This window comes from Protopterus annectens, chromosome 6.part0, assembly GCF_019279795.1.
Source record: "Protopterus annectens isolate FY-2018-M chromosome 6.part0, PAN1.0, whole genome shotgun sequence".
In the NCBI taxonomy this organism is placed as follows: domain Eukaryota; kingdom Metazoa; phylum Chordata; order Ceratodontiformes; family Protopteridae; genus Protopterus; species Protopterus annectens.
In genome coordinates, this window is record NC_056737.1 from 1,579,942,671 (window position 1) to 1,579,966,645 (window position 23,975).

At 44.4% G+C, this 23,975-nt stretch overlaps 1 protein-coding gene across 1 annotated transcript in view; it reads left to right on the top strand.

Annotated features, from left to right (window-relative positions):
• Positions 1 to 23,975, top strand: part of TSN (translin) — a 334,297-nt gene that overhangs the window by 152,077 nt on the left and 158,245 nt on the right. Inside the window, exons 4-5 of the mRNA XM_044075026.1 lie at positions 1,362 to 1,477; positions 1,623 to 1,702. Coding sequence (XP_043930961.1) covers positions 1,362 to 1,477; positions 1,623 to 1,702 — 196 coding nt within the window. The remainder of the gene's footprint in view (positions 1 to 1,361; positions 1,478 to 1,622; positions 1,703 to 23,975) is intronic.

Consider the following 23,975-nt stretch of genomic DNA (forward strand, 5'->3'; position numbering starts at 1 on the left):
AGACCATCTACTGTTGTGGTAGGTTTATGTGCACAGGTGTAATAATGTTGTGTCTGCCTGTGTGTCTGTGTCCTCATGTCATTTGATCTGGTGTATATTTGACTAGAGAAGAAATCACTGGCCAGAAATGACCCATGTCACTTAATCACAATTGATTGAAAACATTCTGCACAACAAGTATACCATAAAAAGATTGTGGGGGATGGGAAGACAAAAGCATCACACAAACAGTGAATCAGTGGTAGCGTATACATATCCTACAGAACTGGGGGGTATGATGTGACTGTAGGCATTGCCAGTCCACACAGTGTTAAGACTTATGTCCCTAACAACTCCTGCAATCCAAAATGGTACCATTAGATACTATGTGTAGACATCTACAGCTTTCCATCAATTAAGATTCAGTCAGTTGTGTTTTGACCGTGTGTGGTTCATTCAAATGCACATTCAGTCAAATGATGATGAATCATGAATAGATTTTGTGTGTGTGTGTGTGTGTGTGTGTGTGTGTGTGTGTGTATATATATATATATATATATATATATATATATATATATATATATATAGATATAGATATAGATATAGATATATAGATATATATATATAGATATAGATATATATATATATATATATATATATATATATATATATATATATAGATATATAGATATAGATATAAGCGCTACAGAATCCTGAAAGCCCAAGATCTCAATTTCAAAATACTGAAAACACACAGTATACCAACACTTACTATATTCCAGCACAAGTGCATACAGAAACATATTAAGCTTCAACTATACGCTGGGGGGGCAAGCCTTCCATGTGAGGGGAGCTTGCCCCCCTGCTCCCTCCACATCCCCTACTACTTAAATGTATCAACTCTGAGATTGTACTTCACTACACTAAGTGCAATCTTGGAGTTTTTATATTTAAGTAGCGGGGGGTGTGGGGGGGCAGGGGGGCTTAACCGCTACTTATACTTAGGAGGCTTGCAGATTTTAGGTATTTTTTTATCCAACCGGATGTGTTGTAGTCCTACATAATACTGTTTTAGTATATTTAATTTATAGGGATGGTGTGTATGTATAATGTGTAATATGTGCACGTGTAAAATGTTGACCCACACAGGCATACGTATACTTTTCATGTGTGTACTGACTACCACAAATGACTTGGCAATGTTGAGCCAGGTAAAACAAGAAAATGTTCTTAAAATTACACTTTCCATTAGAAAATATTCTGTTTTGTGGCATCAGTTCAGTCTGTACTTTTTTTTTGCAAGTTGCATGTATACCTTTTTAATACAAGTTAATAATGTCAAATGAGCTTAAATTTGCCTTTTTTTTTTTTTTTTTTTTCAGATTTCATGAACACTGGAGGTTTGTCTTGCAGCGCTTAGTCTTTCTGTCTGCATTTGTTGTTTACCTTGAAACTGAGACACTAGTGACTCGTGATGCTGTTACTGAAATACTGGGCAGTAAGTTACAATTATTGGTGCGGGTTTTGTACTGTGCTGGTTTAAAAATATGTATGCAACTTTCCTATACCAAGATTCTGTATACCTGTTGATGTATTGATATTGCTATTCTTGCATGGGTTGAAATTCTCTTATCTCCTTTTAGTTGAAGTTGAAAGGGAAAAGGGATTTCATTTGGATATAGAGGACTATCTTACCGGAGTATTGACCCTCGCTAGCGAATTGGTAAGGCTGTGATGATCTGAATTTATTTGTATGAAATATCTGCATGCTTTTAATGTCTGATGGGACATCTCTATGTTTTTGAACATACATTCCAACTTCTCTGGGTGTCATCTATAAATTTTTTTGGAATTGTTTCTTAAGGTAGCCCTCTTTGATTACAACAAAAACTAACATTTGGAATAGTTTTTTTCTTGACTGGAAGTTAGTTTTCTGTAAACACGGATGTTCATCGTGCATACAGCTGCAGTCATAACAGATGGGTTCTCCTGCCATCAGGCGGGTCCTCGTCGGCCGAATTCCAAAGTCTAGGTCCGGCGTCGGTTGTCGTCGCTTCTTTCCTGACGTCAGTGCGACAGGGGTATAAAAGAACCAGCCAACGCCATTTTCTCCAGTCTTTTTTGCCGCGCGGTGCCCGAAGCAGAAGCAGTTCGCAAGTGCCGGTCGGCCAGCTCCTGAGATTACAAAAAATTTGGAACTGAAGTCTTCTTAAAAGCTAAGTACCCCGTTGGGGAAACTTTTCTTGCCTCAGACTGATGTCCGACAAAGTTAATAATTGTATTTCTTGTGGGAAGCAAATACCGCATAAGGATTTCCATTCCCTCTGTATACCTTGTTTAGGCCCAGACCACGACGTCTCGGTCTGTCGCTTTTGTGCTACATTCAACAAACGCACTATTAAGCGTTGGGCGGAGTTCGCCCAGCATTATTTTGGGGAAGCATTTAACTATACTATGTCGTCGGATACTCCGACTCTGGTTTTGTCTAAAAAACGCAAAGACAAGGACCGACACTCGAGGTCCGCGGCCTCTACCAACACCACGCCAAAGCCGACTACACGTGGTCCGGTTCTCAGCGAGGCGCCTACGCAGCCCCTGATTACCGACTACACATCTTTGGCGGTGTCTCCTGTACCCGAGGTCGCAGGCTCCTCGGCCCACACCCTGACTACAGATACCGAAGCCACACTTGGCATTGAAACACAGAATGTGGACAGGTCCACCTCCACTCAAGGTGTCTTCAGACCTTCCTCTTCTTTCTTCATCAAGGCTTTCACCAAGTCTAAAGCTACCATGCACCCTAAGCGACCAGCTACACAGGGCCCATCTCCAGGCCCCATTCCTAAGAAACAGATGCTTAAAATGGCTGAGGATTTAATTACTCTTATCAGAGGTTCTCCGCCACCTCCGGACAAAAGATCCAGAGTGGAGGAAGATTCCCCCTCCTCTGATCAGGGCTCCATTATTTCAGAGCACTCTGATTATCAGGAACAGTCTTACTCTCCTTTTGAAGACTCTGATGCAGAGGAATCTATTCCTTCTGTATCCCCCCCTGAGGATTACTCATTTGGTGAAACTCTGCATACCTTAAGGGAACACTTCCACTGGGAAGGCCAGGATTATTCAGATTCCAAGATAAGGCTCAGGGAATTTCTTTTGTTACCCCAGCACAGGCCTCTGGCTATATCTCCTGTCCTGGACATGAGGCCTGCCTTAACCCGGACTCTCTCCCTCCAGCTCCAGTTAAGCCTGACAGGTACTACAGGGTTCCTGACTCGCACCAATTTCTATACAAAAGCCATGCTGCTGACCTAGAAACCATCTCACAGGGGCCCAAGGGAGTTAAGGCCTCCATTGCCAAAAACCCATTGCCTTCCGAGAGAGATTCCAGATCCTTAGAAAGGTGGGGAAAAAAGGTATATACCTCGGCTACCTTATCCATGAGGGCCTTAAACTGTCAGTTTCATATGCTAAAATACCAACAGTTTCTGTTATCTCAATTGAAAAGTAAAATGTCACAACCTGAACAACCAGACATGAAGGAGTTGCAGGATTTGATGCATAGTGCAGAACAAGTGGGTAAACATACCTTGCAATGTGGTTTTGATGCTCTAGAGGCCTCATGTAGAGCTGCTGTTACAGGCTCAGTCATGCGTAGGCATGCTTGGCTCAAGGAACAAGCCTTGCCTGATCATGTCAAAGCTAAATTACTAGCCGCCCCTCTTCAAAAGGATGTACTATTTGGGGCAAATGCTGAGGAAGTATTACGGAAAATGGAGGAAAAGGCTAAATCAATGCAAACTGTGAAAGAATTTCTGCAGGTTCAACCCCCACGTTTTAGTAGAAATTGGCCTTCCAAAAACTGGTCCTTTCCTGCCACAGACAGACCCCAAAGAGGCAGATACAGGCGCCCGAGGGGCAGAGGACAAACACAAGGCTCGTACAGAGGCAGACAGTGGCAAGCTCCTACACAAAGAGGTGGTGAGGACAACTCAATCTTTCAGAAAGCAAAACCAATGACTTTCCCCTTTGCATGCCAACCAGGTCTCAAATGGCAGCACCCTTAGGAGGAAAGCTGGCACTATTCTCAAAAAATTGGCATATTGTCACAAAGGACAAATGGATCCTGAACATTATAAACAGAGGCTACAAATTCCATTTTCATACCCTTCCAAAAATGAAAGGCATGCCAAACCTGCCACACAATCAAAGGGCAGAGGCACAAAAGCAAATTTCAGATCTTATAAACATGAAAGCTATTCAAGAGGTACCTACACACGAACAAGGTCAAGGTTTTTATTCCAGGCTATTTCTGGTGCCAAGGAAGGGCAAAGATTGGAGACCTATTTTGGATCTTTCCATCCTAAACACATTCCTACTCGTACCAAAATTCAAGATGCTCACTCTACAGCAACTTCTTCCCATGCTGGGCAAGGAGTCTTGGCTGGTAACATTGGACCTCAAGGAGGCATACCTGCATGTCCCAATCAGACAAAATTGCAGAAGATACCTCAGCTTTCTTGCAGGTTCAATACATTATCAATTCTCTGCATTGCCCTTTGGTTTATCTACTGCGCCCAGAGTATTCACGAAATGCCTGGCATCAGTAATTACCTACTGCAGACTTCAAGGGATACAAATATACTTTTATTTGGACGACTGCCTGATCCAAGCGGACAGCAAGCACATTCTTCTGAAACCTCTGGCTTATGTAATAATGTTATTAAACTCTCTAGGATACACAGTCAACAAAGAGACATCAAGACTAATACCCTCTCGGAAGATAATTTTCCTGGGTGCCAATTTGGACACAAACACCCAGATGGGCCTACCTCACGCCAGAGAAGCAGGGGCAACTAATTCAATATTTCAGAACACTGGCAAATTGCACCAGGCTGACTACAAGGAAAATCCTGCAGGCTCTGGGATTCATGGCATCTTGCATCTTACTAATCCCATGTGCAAAGCTGCATATGAGAAAACTACAATGGTACCTAAAAAACATATGGTCTCAACACAGCCACAGTTTGGAAACAATGCTGCCACTAATTCTATGTCTGCAAAAGGAATTTCTGTGGTGGGTTCAAGCATGCCAAACAAACACAGGTCTTCCATTCAGCAAGCCTCAAGCAAATCGTCATCACAACAGACGTCTCGGACTACGCCTGGGGGGCGCACATGACAGACCGGTGCATTCAGGGCAAATGGACCCAAAAAGAAAAGCACCTTCACATCAATCAAAAAGAAATGCTAGCAGTGATAAATGCTATTACAGCCTTCAAGGACCTTCTACAACCAGGTCAGCTATTGATAAGAACAGACAACACCACAGTTATGTGGTACATAAACAAGCAGGGAGGAACACATTCTTATCCCCTATGCAGACTGGCCATGTCACTTTGGAACATGGCCATGGACTTAAGTGGAGCTACAAGCACAGTACTTGCCAGGCAAGGAAAACACGCTTGCAGACAACCTAAGCAGGAATATGACAGATCCACACGAATTTAAGTTGCATCCAAAAGTTTTTACAGAAATAATCCAAGAATGGGGAAGGCCAGACATAGATCTCTTTGCCTCCCACAAAAATCATCAATTGACAAAATTCTGCTCAAGGATCTTCCATCCAAAGGCCTGGAGAGTGGGCGCTCTCTCTTTCAGTTGGACATCAATGACAGTTTATGCCTTCCCACCTCTTCCTCTGCTGCCCAAAGTCCTATTGAAGACCAGAGCAGACAGACCAAAGATGATCCTCATTGCTCCGGACTGGCCAAGGCAACACTGGTACCCACTACTAAGGAGCCTGACGCATTCCCCACCATGGACCCTGCCTCTAATGCCTCTTCTTCTGACTCAGCACAGCTTCAAAACTCTTCACAGTCAGCTGAAGACACTCAATCTAGCCGCATGGAAGATTCCTTAGCATCACAGCAGGCCCTGCTCTCCAAGGAGGTGCAGGATGTCATTTTGGAGGCCAGAAGGCCATCAACTAGAAAAGCTTACTCTGCAAAATGGAAACGTTTTGTGTTTGGAATGAGAAAAAGGGCCAGTGCCCTGGAAAACTGAATTTACCTCAAATACTACAATATTTGGCCGAACTGCTAAGCAGTGGACTTTCGTTCTCCTCCATCAAAATCCATGCCTCAGCCATTTCTGCAGAATACAACACTGATCCACCTTTATTCTCTCACCCTCTATTAAGACAGTTCCTCAGAGGGGCTAAGAATTTAAGACCTCCAAGAAAACAACCAATACCTGCTTGGGATCTTAATTTCATTCTGGAAAAACTGACTTTGCCCCCCTTTTGAACCAGCTGCCTCATCAGATTTACAATATTTGTCCTGGAAAACAGCTTTCCTTCTGGCTATCACTTCAACTCGTAGAGTTTCAGAACTACAGGCTCTTATGGCTGTCCAGCCTTTCATCATCTTCCATCAGGACAGAGTTTCATTACGTACCAACCCGTCCTTTATGCCTAAAGTGGTATCCAGGGTAGCTTTAAATCAGGCCATACATTTACCTACTTTTTATCCTAATCCTCAAAACAAAGGGGAGAGATTACTGCATTCCTTGGACATCCACAGACAACTACGTTATTATTTGGACAGAACAAAGCCTTTCAGAAAATCAGAACAGCTTTTTGTGGCCTATGCGGTAGGAGCTCAAGGAAAGTCAATATCCAAACAGACAATCTCAAAATGGATAGCCCACTGTATACGCTTTTGCTATTCCTTTCATGGCAAAACTGTACCTACAGGCATTAGAACTCATTCCACCAGGGCCACAGCCACCTCTGCAGCCTTCCTCAGAGGAGTTCCTACCAAGGATATTTTAGAAGCAGCCACTTGGAGTTCTGTGCATACCTTCTCTAAGCACTACAACCTACCATTATACTCCAAGTCTAGAGCAGGCTTTGCCACTGCAGTCTTGCAGGGCATTTTGGCTCCTCTTAGCTCCACCTAGTGCCTACCACCCCTTTCTTAGCTTTGGGATTCTACCCATCTGTTATAACTGCAGCTGTATGCACGATGAACATAGTACAGTTTTGTACCTACCATAAATGTAGATGTTCGAGTGCTAATACAGCTGCAGTCCAGGTTTCCCTCCCACCTTCCCCTCTAGGGGTATTTTTTATGGTGTATTTGCTTGCAACTACTGTTTTTTGATTATATTGCATTGCATTATTACATTATTTTATGTATTGCCTTCCTTCTGGGGGCACCTGACATCTGGGGCAAGAAAGACTGAAGAAAATGGCGTTGGCTGGTTCTTTTATACCCCTGTCGCACTGACGTCAGGGAAGAAGCGACGACAACCGACGCCGGACCTAGACTTTGGAATTCGGCCGACCGAGGACCCGCCTGACGGCAGGAGAACCCATCTGTTATGACTGCAGCTGTATTAGCACTCGAACATCTACATTTATGGTAGGTACAAAACTGTGCTTTATTGTTCTTACCTTTTATGTTAGTGTGGGATTGAGTTTGATCAGAGAAAGCACAGGTACATTTATGCATTAATTAAAATGTCTTTCACAGTCATCCTGTATGAAGGGCAGATTAACATGGAATTTGGACCTGGAGCACCTACTAAAAACCCTTGTGTAGCAAAACACAACGAAAATGTAAGTACAGCTTCCCAAAGATTAAAATGGCATCCATCTCCTGATATGAAGTGCAGATTGGGCCTGCAGTATTCTGTTACGATTTAATAAAATGGCTGATTAGTAGGTCCCATTATCTGAGCTAGGGGGGAGTAGTGTTTACGGTTAAGCCTGTTGTGGTGTACCTATACTTTCTTGGAGCCTTCTCCTCTCTTAGCAGAGAGGTACTCCTATTACATTGAGCTGCTTCTCATTAAGGGGCCAGTGGCAGCTTTTTTTTAGCTCTTGGTGACAGCCAACCATTTTTCCTTTTCATGGTCCACCAGTCACTTAATTCCCAGCAAGGCTAGAGCCCTTTCCAGCCCAATCAGCGAAGCCATTGTCTAGGCATCCATCAGGGAATTTTTTGGTTTAAGACCCTAGCCTAGCCCATCGTGAGTGATGTGATCACTTTCATCAGCCTACTACACCCTCTCACAACTCTCTCTCTCCCTGACACACACACACACACACACACACACACACACACACACACACACACACACACACACTCAGGCTGCTGCAACCGAGTCCTTCTTCAAACTCTGGTTGCCTGGGTCATAGTCGGGGATTTATTACCCTGTGTCACAGAACTAGACTTGATTGCCAGGTGCATCTTGGTAGCTGAAAGATGCTTGTGCAATATGTCATATGCAAAGGGTGATGCTGTGTAGCAAATGTCACAGTGCTGTCATGTGTAATCATGACAATGAATGTTGTACTTTCAGTGGGACAGTTAATACAGGAGATGCATTTAAATTAACCTTTGATTCAGATGCAAACGCAGTGTTGCATTTGCATCTGTGTTTACACTTAATTTTAACACATTTATGTATATTTTGGTTGGCAACCACTAGAGCAAATCATTAGCATTGGGGAGTTTCACATACTCTTGCTGTACTGCTGATAGGTGGCATATGTTATTGTTCAAAGCCTGTGGTAATGTTCCTGTTTTCCACTAAATTTTCCATTAGTAAATGTTTCCTTACTTGCTAACTGAAATTTTCCTTTTCTAGTCTGAAACTGCTGACTTATCTTTCATTTCCAGATTCCCCTTTGTCTTGCAAAATCTTTTGTAAGTACTCCTTGCCATCCTGTCCTGCCTCTGCTGCCTGTAGTTAGATTCACAAGTTGGAAAAAGGTATTTTTGTCACTGATGGTGTTTCTTCCATTAGGATGTTCTTCGTGTTTTACTGTTGCAGTCATTACATTTGGGTAATTTGCTGGCAGGTTGCCCTCAGTCGGCCTGAATTCCAAAGTCTTGAGTCCTGCGTCGGTTGCTATCTTCTCTTCCATGACGTCAGGTCGTCAGGGGTATAAAACATGCAGCCGACGCCATTTTGTTTAGTCTTTCTTGCCGTGCGGTGCCCGAAGCAGAAGCATTTCGCAAGTGCCGGTCGGCCGACTACTGAAATATTCGAGTTTGAGTTTCAGAACCGAAGTCTTCACTAAAGCTAAGTACTCCATTGGAGAAACTTTTTTCTTGCTTTTTACCAATGTCAGAAAAAGTTAATAATTGTATTACTTGTGGGAAGCAAATGCCTCATAAGGATTTCCATTTATAGTGTATTCCTTGCCTAGGCCCTGATCACAACGTGCCTGGCTGTCGGTTATGTGCTAGATTTAACCAACGCACTATTAAGCGTTGGTATATTTTTGCATCGAAGTATTTTGGAAACATTTAACTACCCAGAAATGTCGTCGGATAGCAATCCGACTACCAGATACTTAAAAAACGCAAAGAAAAGGCAGTCGAGATCCAAAACTGACAACAAAGCTTCTCCTAAGCCAGTTGCCGGTTCACCGGTACTCAGTGAGGCGCTTTTGCAGCTCCTGCTGCCCGCTGCCTTCGAGTCGCAGGCCTCTACCTACACCCATGTGGAGTCTGGCATGCCGCAAGATATTCAAGGTATTGGACAGACTGATGTATCTCCCTCTGATGGGTCCAGAGCCGCTGAGCAGGCACTGGCTTCTGAAGGTGTATTCAGACCTCAAAATTTGTATATCAAACAGACGACCGCTGCAAAACCAAAGACAAAAGCAACTTCTAAATCTAAAAAACTGACGCATGAGCCACGTGCACAGGCCTCTATGCCTGAAAAACAGATGATCAAAATGGCTGAAGACCTTATTACTTTGATCAGGGGTACCCATCCCCCTCCAGATAAGAGGCCTAGGCAAGACACTGATTATGAGTCTTCAGATCAGGTTTCTATTTCTTCTGATTCCTCTTCTGATTAGGAATTTATCTATACTTCCCTATGAGGATTTTGATGCTGAGGAGTCTATTCCATCTGCATCTCCTGAGGATTATTCATTTGGAGAAACCTTACATACTTTGAGGGAGCATTTTCACTGGGAGAGTCAAGACTTTTCTCAGAATCAAAAAAGAGGCTCCGGGATTTCCTTCTCCCTCAGCACAAGCCTTTAGCCATTCCCCCTGTTTTAGACATTGTGGATGATGTGTTTTCGGAGTCAAGCTTGACCCCTGACTCCTTACCTCCGGCTCTCAGTAAGCCGGACAGATATTGCAGGGTCCCTGACTCACATAAATTTGTATTTAGAAACCCTGCTGCTGATCCTGAAACTATTTCACAGGGTCCAAAGGGAGTTAAGGCCTCAACGGCAAAAAATCCTACCCCCTCTGACAGAGATTTAAGGGCACTAGACAGATGGGGAAAAAACGGTTTATACATCTGCAACCTTGGCAATCAGGGCCTTAAACTGTCAAGTTCATATGCTTAAGTACCGACAACATTTTATGGGATTGCTGAAACAGAAAATGATGTTGATTTCAGAATGTGCAGAAAATAAAGAATTGCAGGAATTATTGCATGCAGCTGAACAAGTTGGAAAGCATACTTTGCAATGTGGTTTTGATTACTTAGAGGCCTCCTGCAGGGCCGCAGTTACTGGATCTGTGATTAGGAGGCATGCCTGGTTAAAGGAACAAAATTTGCCTGATCATGTTAAAGCTAAATTGCTAGATGCACATTTACAGCATGATTCTCTGTTTGGTATTAAGGCAGAAGAGGTTTTAAAGAAAATGGAAGACCAAGCTAAGTCTATGAAAACTGTTAAAGACTTCTTACAAGTGCAGCCACCAAGATTCAGGAGACACTGGCCTACAAAAAATTGGTCCTTTCCTGTGTCGGACAGAGCTCAAAGGGGGAAATCCAGACACTCTAAGGGTTCCAGATACCAGGCACAAGATTCATACAGGTCAAAGCAATGGGGCGCTTCCACCTCCGAATCTGGAGGAGATAAAGAGCAAACCTACAGAAAGCAATCCCAATGACTTCCCTCTGCCTACACCAAGCACTTATCTTTTGGCAGCACCCATAGTGGGAAAATTAGCACATTTTGCTCAAAATTGGCAGTTAATAACCCAGGGCAAGTGGGTACTAAACATCGTATCACAGGGATACAGATTCCATTTCCACACTCTGCCAATGGCAAATGGTTGGCCAGATCTGCCAAAAAATCAATGGGCAGAGGCACAGAAACAGGTTACGTCCCTCATGGATATGGGGGCCATTCAGACAGTACCAGAACAGGAAAAAGGACACTGTTTTTACTCGACTGTTCTTGGTACCCAGAAAGGACAAGGCCTGGCTGCCAATACTGGATTTATCGATTTTTGAACACATACCTGGACATTCCAAAATTCAAAATGCTGACTTTGCAGCAGCTTCTGCCCATGCTGGGCAAGAATGCTTGGCTGGTGACTTTAAACCTAAAAGAGGCATACCTGCATGTCCCAATAAGACAATCGTGCAGAAGATACCTCAGATTCAAGGCTGGCTTAATGCATTACCAGTTCTCTGCACTGCCCTTTGGCTTATCTACTGCGCCCAGGGTCTTTACAAGGTGCCTAGCACCAGTAATTGCTTTTTGCAGACAAAGAAGTATACAAATATAGCCTTACTTGGATGACTGTCTCATTCCAGCAGAGAACAAGGACACTCTTCTTCGACACCTGGCGTTTGTGAAAAGGCTTCCAACATGCCTAGGGTACACAATAAATGAAAAGAAATCACAACTGGTACCCTCTCAAAAGATAACATTCCTGGGTGCAAGCTTAGATACAACTGCCCAGATGGCTTACCTCATGCCAGACAAGCAAAGGCAACTGACTGCTTACTTCAAACTGATGGCAACAAAAACCCAGTCTTCTGCAAGGCAAATTCTGCAGGCTCTGGGCTTCATGGCATCCTGCATCCTACTAATTCCATATGCAAGACTGCATATGAGGAAACTTCAGTGGTACCTAAAATGTTTATGGAGTCAGCATTCACACAGTCTGGAAACAATGATTCCTGTCATTCCCTGCCTGCAACAGGAGTTTCTATGGTGGGCAAAGCCATGTCACCAAAACATGGGACTGCCCTTCACTCTACCCCCTGCCAGCCAAACCTTAACAGACACATCAGATTATGCCGGGGGGGGGGGGTACATGCCAGGAAGATGCATTCAGGGCTTATGGACACCAAAACAAATGCCTCTACATATCAACCAGAAAGAGATGCTAGCTGTTCAAAATGCCCTAACAGCCTTCAAGGACTTACTTCATCCAGGACAACTACTGATAAAAACGGACAACACCACAGTCATGTGGTATATAAACAAGCAAGGGGGCACACACTCATACCCCCTTTGCAGATTTACCATGGCACTGTGGGACACAGCCTTGACCTTCCAAATACATCTTCAAGCTCAGTTCCTGCCAGGAAAACAAAACAGCCTGGCAGACGATTTAAGCAGAAACTTTATGGATCCTCAAGAGTGGAAACTAAATCCATAAGTCTTCAGCATGATAACAGAGAAATGGGGGAGCCCAGACATAGATCTATTTGCCTCGCCTCTCCTCAAAATTATCAATTGAAAAGATTCTGCACAAGGACTTATCACAGACAAGCATGGAAAGTGGACGCCCTATCCTTCAGTTGGAAAACCTATCAGTTGACGCCTTTCCTCCTCTGCCTCTTCTACCCAAGGTCCTCCTAAAAGTCAGACAAGAGAAGCCAAGGATGATATTAATTACCCCAGACTGGCCCCGCCATGACTGGTACACAATCCTAAGGAACTTGGCTCAATACCCAGCTTGGACCTTGCCTCAAAGACCACAACTACTGTCCCAGCAAAACAGTCGGATCCTGCGCAATCATTTAAAGACTCTGAACCTGTCAGCATGGCTAATCATGTAGTCATACAAACAACACCGCTCAGTAAAGCTGTGATGGATGTCATTTTGGAAGCCAGAAGGCCTAGTACTAGAAAATCTTATGCTGACAAATGGAAGAGATTCTGTGCTTGGAATCAAGCACAAGGAACTGATACAGCAGAACCAAATATTCCTCGGATATTACAATACTTAACTGAGATGTTTGACAAAGGCCTAACTTTTCCATCAATCAAAATCCATGCCTCTGCCATTTCGGCTCATTACAATACAGAGCCACCAATCTTTTCTCATCCTTTGCTAAAGCAGTATCTTAGAGGAGCCAAAAATTTAAGGCCTCCTAGAAGATCAGCATACCTGCATGGGACCTCAATTATGTGTTGGAAAAGCTCACCCTGCCTCCATTTGAACCAGCTGCTACCGTAGATCTAAAGTTCTTATGGAAAACAGCTCTGCTACTAGTAATTACTTCAGCAAGAAGAGTTTCAGTGCTACAGGCCCTCAAGGCTGTAGAGCCTTTATCATATTTTACCCAGACAGGGTGTCTCTAAGGACAAATCCTACTTTTATGCCTAAGGTGGTTTCCAGTGTGGGTCTTAACCAAACAATTCATCTGCCAACTTTTTATCCAAATCCACAGAACAAGGGGGAGAGAATTCTGCATTCTTTGGACGTACATAGACAGCTAAGATTCTACTTGAGCAGGACAAAAGCTCTAAGAAAAATTGAGCAATTACTAGTGTCATATGCTGCAGGATCAGAAGGAAAGGCTATTTCAAAGCAGACTGTTTCAAAGTGGATAAGCCACTGCATCCATTTCTGCTACTTACACCATGGTAAACCTGTGCCCAAGGGCATTAGGTCTCATTCCACCAGAGCTGCTGCTACTTCAGCAGCCTTTCGTACCAACCAAAGGTATTCTAGTGGCTGCTACTTGCCGTTCTGTTCACACCTTTACAAAGCATTACCATTTGCCTCTCTACTAAGTCCAGGGCAGGCTTTGCCACTGCACTGCTGCAGGGCCTTATAGCCGCACCTTATGCTGTTTAGCTCCATTCTTCCAACCATAGCTTTGATATTCTACCCAAATGTAATGACTGCAACAGTGAAACACGAAGAACATAGTACAGTTGTGTACACTTACCATAAATATAGATGTTCGAGTGTATTCACTGTTTCAGTCCAGGTTACCCTCCCGCCATCCCCCTGTCATTCTTCTACAACCTATGTGGTGTCTTTGCTTGTAGATGAAGGTAAAGTTTATATTGATGTATGTGTGTGTGTGTGTGTGTGTATATATGTGTATATATATATATATATATATATATATATATATATATATATATATATATATATATATAAAATGTGTGTATATATAATAATTTTGATACCTTTTTGGGGGCACCTGACATCGGGGGCAAGAAAAACTAAAGAAAATGGTGTCTGCTGCATGCTTTATACCCCTGACATCATGGAAGAGAAGACAGCAACCGATGCAGGATCCAAGACTTTGGAATTCAGGCCGACTGAGGGCAATCTGCCAGCAGATTACCCAAATGTAATGACTGCAACAGTGAATACACTCGAAAAGCTACATTTATGTTAAGTGTACACAATTGTACTGTCTTTCTTCCTCAGAGCTTTGGTTTTCAGGATATGATCCGACTAAAACTCCTATATAGCAGCTGAAGAGAGTGATTTTTTTTAAATATTAAAACATTGTTTGGTCCAGCAGTAAGTGCATCAGTGATGCATTGAAGATAGATCTTCAGTTATTTGCAAATTATATTCATCGTGCATACAGCTGCAGTCATAACAGATGGGTTATCCTGCCGTCAGGTGGGTCCTCGGTCGGCCGAATTCCAAAGTCTAGGTCCGGCGTCGGATGTCGTCGCTTCTTCCCTGACGTCAGTGCGGCAGGGGTATAAATGAACCAGCCGACGCCATTTTCCCCAGTCTTTCTTTCCGCGCGGTGCCAGAAGCAGTTCGCAAGTGCCGGTCGGCCAGCTCCTGAGATTACGAATATTTTTCAGCCGAAGTCTTCTTGAAAGCTAAGTACCCCGTTGGGGAAACTTTTCTTGCCTCAGTCCGATGTCAGACAAAGGTAATAATTGCATTTCATGTTTGAAGCAAATACCGCATAAGGATTTCCATTCCTTCTGCATTCCTTGCTTAGGCCCAGACCACGACGTCTCGGCCTGTCGTTTCTGTGCTAGATTCAACAAACGCACTATTAAGCGTCGGGCGGAGTTCGCCCAACACTATTTTGGTAAAAAATTGAATTACATTATGTCGTCGGATACTCCGGCTCCAGTTTTGAGTAAAAGACGCAAAGATAAGGACTGACATACGAGGTCCGCGACTTCTACCGACACCACGCTAAAGCCGGCTACAGGTGCTCTGGTTCTCAGCGAGGCGCCTACACAGCCCCTGATTACCGATGACACTTCTTTAGCAGTGTCTTCTGTGCCCGAGGTTGCAGGCTCCTCGGCCCCCACCCCGACTACAGATACCGATGCCACTCTTGGCGGGGAAACTCAGAGTTTAGACAGGCCTGCCACCTCTCAAGGTGTCTTCAGGCCTTCTGCTTCTTTTTCCATTAAAGCTTTCACAAAATCTAAATCGGCCATGAAAACTAAAAGACAAGCTCCACAGAGCCCCTCTCAAGGCCCCATGCCTAAAAAACAGATGCTCAAAATGGCTGAGGATTTGATTACTCTTATCAGGGGTTCTCAACCCCCCCTCGGACAAAAGGCCCAGATTGGAGGAAGACTACCCTTCCTCGGACCAGGCCTCCATTACCTCAGAACATTCTGAAGACCAAGAATATTCATACTCCCCTTTTGAAGATTCTGATGCGGAGGAGTCCATTCCCTCAGTCTCCCCCCCTGAGGACTATTCTTTTGGGGAAACCTTGCATACCTTGAGGGAACACTTCCACTGGGAAGGCCAAGATTACTCAGATTCCAAGAAAAGGCTCAGGGATTTTCTCTTGCTTCCTCAGCACAGGCCTCTGGCTATCCCTTCTGTCTTAGACATTCTAGATGATGTGTATTCAGAGGCCAGCCTTAACCCAGATTCTTTACCACCAGCTCCTGTTAAGCCAGACTGGTATTACCGGGTTCCTGATTCACACCAATTCCTATACAAAAGCCATGCTGCTGACCCAGAAACTATTTCACAGGGTCCCAAGGGAATTAAGGCCTCTACTGCCAAAAATCCATTACCTTCAGAGAGAGATTCCAGAGCTTTAGAAAGGTGGGGGAAAAAGGTATACACCTCAGCCACTTTAACCATGAGGGCATTAAACTGTCAGTTCCATATGTTAAAGTATCAACAGTTTTTGTTATCTCAGTTGAAAAGCAAAATGTCACAACCTGAACAACCAGACTTGAAGGAGTTGCAGGATTTGTTGCATAGTGCAGAGCAAGTGGGTAAACATACCTTACAATGTGGTTTTGATGCTTTAGAGGCCTCATGTAGAGCTGCTGTTACAGGGTCTGTCATATGTAGACATGCTTGGCTCAAAGAGCAGACCTTACCAGATCATGTCATAGCTAACTTACTAGATGCACCTCTTCAAAAAGATGTATTGTTTGGTGTTAAAGCTGAGGAGGTATTAAAGAAAATGGAGGAAAAGGCAAGATCAATGCAAACAGTGAAAGATTTCCTACAGGTACAACCTCCACGTTTCAGCAGAAACTGGCCTTCAAAAAATTGGTCCTTTCCAGCCACGGACAGACCTCCAAGAGGTAGATACAGGCGCCCGAGCGGTAGAGGGCAATCTCAAGGATCATTTAGAGCCAGACAATGGCAAGCACCTACACCAAGAGGTGGAGAGGATAGATCACAGCCATTCAGAAAGCAGACACAATGACTTTCCCCTTTGCATGCCAAGCAAAGCTTTAATGGCAGCACCTTTAGGCGGAAAACTGGCATTATTTTCGAAAAATTGGCATATTGTCACAAAAGGCAAATGGATCCTGGACATTATAGACAGAGGCTACAGATTCCACTTTCACACCCTTCCAAAAATGAGAGGCATGCCAAACCTGCCACAAAATCAAAGGGCAGAGGCACAAAAACAAATTTCAGCTCTCATGGACATGAAAGCTATTCAAGAGGTATCTGCACGAGAACACTGTCAAGGTTTTTATTCCAGACTATTCCTGTACCAAGGAAGGACAAAGATTGGAGACCTATTTTGGACCTATCCATCCTAAACACATATTTACTCGTACCAAAATTCAAGATGCTCACATTACAGCAGCTTCTTCCCATGCTGGGCAAGGAGTCTTGGCTGGTAACATTGGACCTCAAGGAGGCATACCTGCATGTCCCTATCAGACAAGATTGCAGAAGATACCTCAGATTTCTTGCAGGTTCAACCCATTATCAATTCTCTGCATTGCCCTTTGGCTTATCTACTGAGCCCAGAGTGTTCACGAAATGCCTGGCGTCAGTAATTGCCTTCTGCAGACTTCAAGGGATACAAATATACCCATATTTGGACGACTGCCTGATCCAAGCGGACAGCAAGCACATACTTCTGAAACACCTGGCGTTTGTAATAAAGTTGTTGAACTTTCTGGGATACACAGTCAACAAAAAGAAATCAAAACTAATACCCTCTCAAGCAATAATTTTCCTGGGTGCCAGCTTGAATACAAACACCCAGATGGCCTACCTCACGCCAGAGAAACAAGGGCAACTATCTCAATACTTCAGAAAAATGGCAACCTTCACCAGGCTGACTGCAAGGAAAATCCTGCAGGCTCTGGGATTCATGGCATCTTGCATCCTGCTAATCCCATGTGCAAAGCTGCATATGAGGAAACTTCAATGGTACCTAAAAAACTTATGGTCTCAACACAGCCACAGTTTGGAAACAATTATACCACTCATTCCATGTCTCCAAAAGGAATTTCTGTGGTGGGCTCAAACATGCCAAAGAAACATAGGTCTCCCATTCTGCATGCCTCAAGCAAATCAAATAGTCACAACAGACGCCTCTGGTCTCCCATTCTGCATGCCTCAAGCAAATCAAATCGTCACAACAGACGCCTCGGACTATGCCTGGGGGGGCGCACATGACAGATCAGTGCATTCAGGGCAAATGGTCCCAAAAAGAAAAGCACATACACATCAATCAAAAGGAAATGCTAGCAGTGAAAAATGCTATTATGGCCTTCAAAGACCTACTGCATCCAGGCCAGCTATTGATAAGGACAGACAACACCACAGTGATGTGGTACATAAACAAACAGGGAGGAACTCATTCATATCCCCTGTGCAGACTAGCCATGTCTCTTTGGAACACGGCTCTGGAATTACAAATCCAACTTCAAGCACAATTCCTGCCAGGCAAGGAAAACACGCTGGCAGACAACCTAAGCAGAAATATGACAGATCCACACGAATGGAAGTTGCATCCTCAAGTTTTTGCAAAGATAATGAGCATGGGGAAGGCCAGACATAGATCTCTTTGCTACCCACAGAAATTACCAATTGAAAAAATTCTGCTCAAGGACCTATCATCCACAGGCCTGGAAAGTGGACGCACTTTCTTTCAGTTGGACAACATTGACAGTTTATGCCTTTCCACCTCTTCCTCTGCTGCCCAAAGTTCTATTAAAAGCCAGTGCAGACAGGCCAAAGATGATTCTCATTGCTCCAGACTGGCCAAGACAACACTGGTATCCACTCCTGAGGAGCCTGACGCATTCCCCACCATGGATCCTGCCTCTAGTGCCTCTTCTGTTGACCCAGCACAACTTCAAAACTCTTCACAGTCAGCTGAAAACACTCAGTCTAGCCGCATGGAGGATTCCTTGATTTCCCAACAGACCCTCCTCTCCAAGGAGGTGCAGGATGTCATTTTGGAGGCCAGAAGGCCTTCTACTAGAAAAGCCTACTCCGCCAAATGGAAACGGTTTTGTACCTGGAATCAGAAAAAGGGACAGAATCCTGGGATACTGAATTTACCTCAAATATTACAGTACCTAGCTGAGATGCTAAACAGTGAACTTTCATTCTCCTCCATCAAAATCCATGCTTCAGCCATTTCTGCACAATACAACACTGATCCTCCCTTATTCTGTCATCCTCTCTTAAGACAGTTCCTCAGAGAGGCTAAGAATATAAAACCCCCAAGGAAGCAACCAGTACCTGCTTGGGATCTCAATTTCATTTTAGAAAAACTGACCCTGCCTCCATTTGAGCCAGCTGCTTCAACAGAGCTGCAATATTTGTCATGGAAAACAGCCTTCCTTCTGGCTATCACCTCAGCACGCAGAGTTTCGGAACTACAAGCCCTCATGGCTGTGCAACCTTTCATCATTTCCCATCAGGACAGAGTTTCCTTACGAACCAACCCTTCCTTTGCCAAAAGTAGTATCCAGTGTAGCCTTGAATCAGGCTATCCACTTACCTACTTTTTATCCTAATCCACAAAACAAAGGGGAGAGACTACTACATTCCTTGGACATTCACAGACAGCTTCGTTATTATTTGGACAGGACAAAGCCATTCAGAAAATCAGAGCAACTCTGTGTCTTATGCTACAGGTGCTCAAGGAAAGGCTATTTCCAAACAGACAATCTCAAAATGGATAGCCCACTGCATATGCTTTTGTTACCAATTTCATGGTAAAATTGTTCCTACAAACATCAGATCTCACTCCACAAGGGCCACATCTACCTCTGCAGCTTTCCTCAGGGGGGTTCCTACCAAGGATATTTCGGAAGCAGCCACTTGGAGTTCTGTGCATACTTTCTCCAAGCACTATCACCTACCACTTTACTCTAAATCTAGAGCGGGCTTTGCCACAGCAGTCTTGCAGGGCATTCTTGCTCCTCCTAGTTCCACTTAGTGCCTGACACCTCTTTTTAGCTTTGGGATTCTACCCATCTGTTATGACTGCAGCTGTATGCACGATGAACATAGTACAGTTTTGTACCTACCATAAATGTAGATGTTCGAGTGCTAATACAGCTGCAGTCCAGGTTTCCCTCCCTCCTTCCCCTCTTGGGACAGGCCTAATGATAAACACCTCCTCATACAACCTGATTGGGGTATTCTTTTATGGTGTATTTGCTTGCAACTACTGTTTTTTGATTATATTACATTGCATTATTACATAAATTTATGTTTTGCCTTCCTTCTGGGGGCACCTGACATCTGGGGCAAGAAAAACTGAAGAAAATGGCGTTGGCTGGTTCTTTTATACCCCTGCCGCACTGACGTCAGGGAAGAAGCGACGACATCCGACGCTGGACCTAGACTTTGGAATTCGGACGACCGAGGACCCGCCTGATGGCAGGATAACCCATCTGTTATGACTGCAGCTGTATTAGCACTCGAACATCTACATTTATGGTAGGTACAAAACTGTACTTTGTCCCTCATAGGTTCATAGGTAGGTACTTGGCTATCTACCCAAAGGCATTTATAAGCCTAGCCAGAATGTTTTGGCTTTCGCCGCTCCTTAGATTAGTTCCCTGTGCTTCTGTCCAGCCGAGCCACTTAAGTGATCCCCGGGGTAAACTTTCTGCTTCCCATCCACTCAATCAAGGTCTCTCTTGAAGAGTGTTGGCGAGGAGCTCTGCCTAATGTAGATTGGAATCTTGTTCCAAAGCATGGGAAGTCTCTGGGACAGGAGTCTATCCCTCCAGCACGTCCTATTTATTGTTGTGGTGAGGTTTAGATCCCTAAAGCGTGTGGTTCGAGGGGATAAGGTTTTCTTTAGGTGGAGCATGTCCATCAATTCTGGGTTGGACATGGCCTTGTATGTCAGGCAGAGATCACCTCAGAGTAGGCGGTATGCAACAGAGTACAGGTAGAGTTTCTTCAGTCGAGCTGCATAGGGCATCTATTTGAGGCCAGTGATCCTCTTGGTGAGGTACTTCTGTGGTCTTTCCAGCTGTTGCAGGTGTCTTGTAAGGTACATCCCAAATGGGACGTTGTACTGTATGATAGGTCTGATGAGTGATGAGTAGAGGGGCACAATGACCTCTTTTGATCTGGATGCAAACCCTTTTGTGATTAGGTGGGCCACATAAAAGGATTTTCTAACCACTTTGGCAATGTGGTTATCAAAGGAGAGATTGCTATCTACTTGGGTCCCCAGATCCCTTATTACGTTTTCCGTATTTAGGGGACTACCACCTATGTGGTAGTTTGTGGGTACTTTGTTTTTTCCAAAGGGGATGACTGCACTTTTTGACATTTAGCTTGAGGACATGATTTTGACACCAGGTATCCATCTCAGTGAGACCCATTTGGAGGATGTCTGTGTCAGCCGGAGAGTCATTTATAGCCCCTAGTTTGCAGTTGTCTGTGAACTTGGTCAGCCATAGTCCTCCTGTGCTTGCCTGTACCTCTGAGAAGTATATGCCGAACAGGAGGGTTCACTTAGCCCTGGGGAACACCACTTGTAACCGGTTTAGAGTCAGACCTAGCTCCCACAGCTCTCACCGTGTGGGTTCTGTCCATGAGCCAATTGGCAACCCATCTTGTGACATAGTTTATGTTCAGGTTGGTGAGCTTGTCTATAATACCAGAATGGGGAATGGTGTCGAAGGCCTTGCGTGGTCTAGGTAGGCTGTGTGTACCACCATTCCCTTACTGTAGCCTTGGTAACTGTCTCAAAGAAGTCCACCAGGTTTAGCAGGCATGATCTGCCCTTAAAGCTAAACTGGGCAGGGTCCAGTGTTTGGAGGTTCCCGGTGTCCCTGTTAATGAGTTCCATGATGATGCGCTCCATAGCCTTGCAGACCAAGCTAGTCAGGCTTATAGGGCGATAGTTCCCGGGGTCTGTTGTGGCTCCACCTTTGTGGAGTGGAATAACCGTTGCTGTGCGCCACTCTATGGGTACATAGCCTGAGTTTGAACAGTGTGTTTAGGTGAGGGGTTAGTTCGTCTTTGTGCTCGTGTTGGACACAGCCTGGGATACTGTCCGGTCCCATTGATGCTGTGTTTTTGGCTTTAGAGAGGGCTGTTTTAACCAATGTGATTTCAGGGGCTCTACATTCTTCTGGTATGGTTATGGGCCCTTTTGGGAATGAGGGGGGTGAAGTTTGCACTGAACCTGTCTGCCAGGATGTTGGCAATATCTGTTGGTTCAGTGTATTTTGTGCCATTCTGCACTAATTCTGAGCAGATCTGAGCATTTCCACTTAGATTCTTGACATAGCTAAAGAATGCCTTGTGGTTATCTTTGGAGTCCTTGGCAATTTTTCTTTCGAAGCTCTCCTTGGACGATTTTGAGGGATTGTAGTTTCTTGCTGATACTGATCAGGGATGTCTTCCCTTCTTGGGATTTTACTCTCTTCTGTACTAGTTTCCTCCTCCTATTGTATTAGCTTGTTTATGGCAGGGGTCCACCAGACTGGTTACCTTTTCTTGGAGGAGTGAGTCTTGGTTTTGCTTGGGATAGCACAATCCATGCATTCTTGTAGGTGCCCATAGAATGCATTAGTAAAGGATTTTGCAGCTTGGACAACATTATCCTTTGGCATGGGGGCTTTGAAACTTTTCACCTCTGTCTTAAGTAACGTGAAGTTTGCTTTTGAAAAGTTTTTCACGGTGGTTTCTTTGTCCAGGGGTGGGGGCGGAATGTGGATATCCAAAGTGATTTGTTTATGGTCAGATCTAACCAGCGAGGGGTTGACCTCCGGTGTGAAACACCGGTCGCCCATGTTGGTGATGGCCAGGTCCAATATGTTGCCACCTGTGGTGGGATTGTTGACCAGTTGATCCAGGGAATTTGAGTTTATAAATTCTAGGAAATGTTGGGCAAGGGAGTTAGTACTTGAGTAGTTCTCCCAGTTAATGCTTGGGTCGTTGAAATCACTCAATGTTAGGTTGCTTGGTAGGACCTTTGTTTCCCAGCTACAATTTGAATTGCAGATGTCCTTCATGGATGCATCTGCAGTCATAACAAGTGGGTTGTCCTGTCGTCAGGCAGCCCTGCAGTCGGCCGGATTCCAAAATCCGGGGCCGGCTGATCTGATGTCGCATCATCTCGTTGGTCCTTCTTTAAAGCGGGTGGTGGCCATTTCCTCATCGCCATTTTCCTCTCAGTCTTTTGCCGCGTGGGCGCCCGAGCGGTGCCGGTCCGATTAGGATCGGTCGGATCCAGAACGAATACTTACCAGAATTCTAAAGCTAGAGTACAAAAAGCCCTGAGCCAGTGTCTTCTGATGATTCTGCTGATGAATCAGACATAACTGACCAGCCTGAGGCTCCTTCTCCCAATTTGAAGATTCTGATGCTGAGAATCCATTCCAGCTGCTTCCCCACCCAAGAGAAGAATCCTTCGGGAAAACCCATGCATGCCATGCGAGATAACAGCAACAGGCAGCACAACAGGATTTTTCCAGAAAAGACTTAGGACCTTTCCTTTGCACCCACAGCACAGGCCCTTATACCTCCCTCCTCCTGTTCTCTCTGTGGTGGATGATGCTTGATGATGTTTGCTCCCAGATTCTTTACCTCAGCCCCAGCCCCAGACAACCAGACAGACAGGGTGCCAGATACTCATCACCACCTTACAGGCCCACTTGCAGAGACCCAGACAAGTTTGTTTGGTACACCTATTTCTTGCAGGTTCAGTCAATTTACAAAAGTCAGGGCTGATACATCCCAAACAAGGGCGTTCTTCTTGGCGGAATTGGACACAGTACAACAAATGGCATTCCTGACAGAAAAAAAACAAAAAGAACTTTTACTTTACTAACTTACACTAAACAAAACAAGCAAGAAAGAAAAAGGCTTGCAGGGCTTCATGGCATCATCATGCATAATCTTGGTCCCATTTGCCAGACTACATATGAGTGTACCATAGAAACTACAGTAAAGAAACAATGGTCCCAAACACAGACACACACAGACAGAAAATAGAAATCCCAAAATTCCATGCTTAAAAGGGGAGTCTATGGTGGTACAGGCATACATGCCAGGCAGCCCAGGCCTACCCTTTTGCAGATGTCACCCAGCAGAGACACACAACAGACGCTTCCAGGGCTTCCAGCTATCCAGTTCGGACATCTACATTTATGGTAGGTACAAAACTGTACTTTTTGTCCATTGTTAGTTGCACATGGATGATCTCTAAAGCATCATGTTGTGCCACTAACCTGGAGGTGTGAGTATCCTTGATGAATATGGATA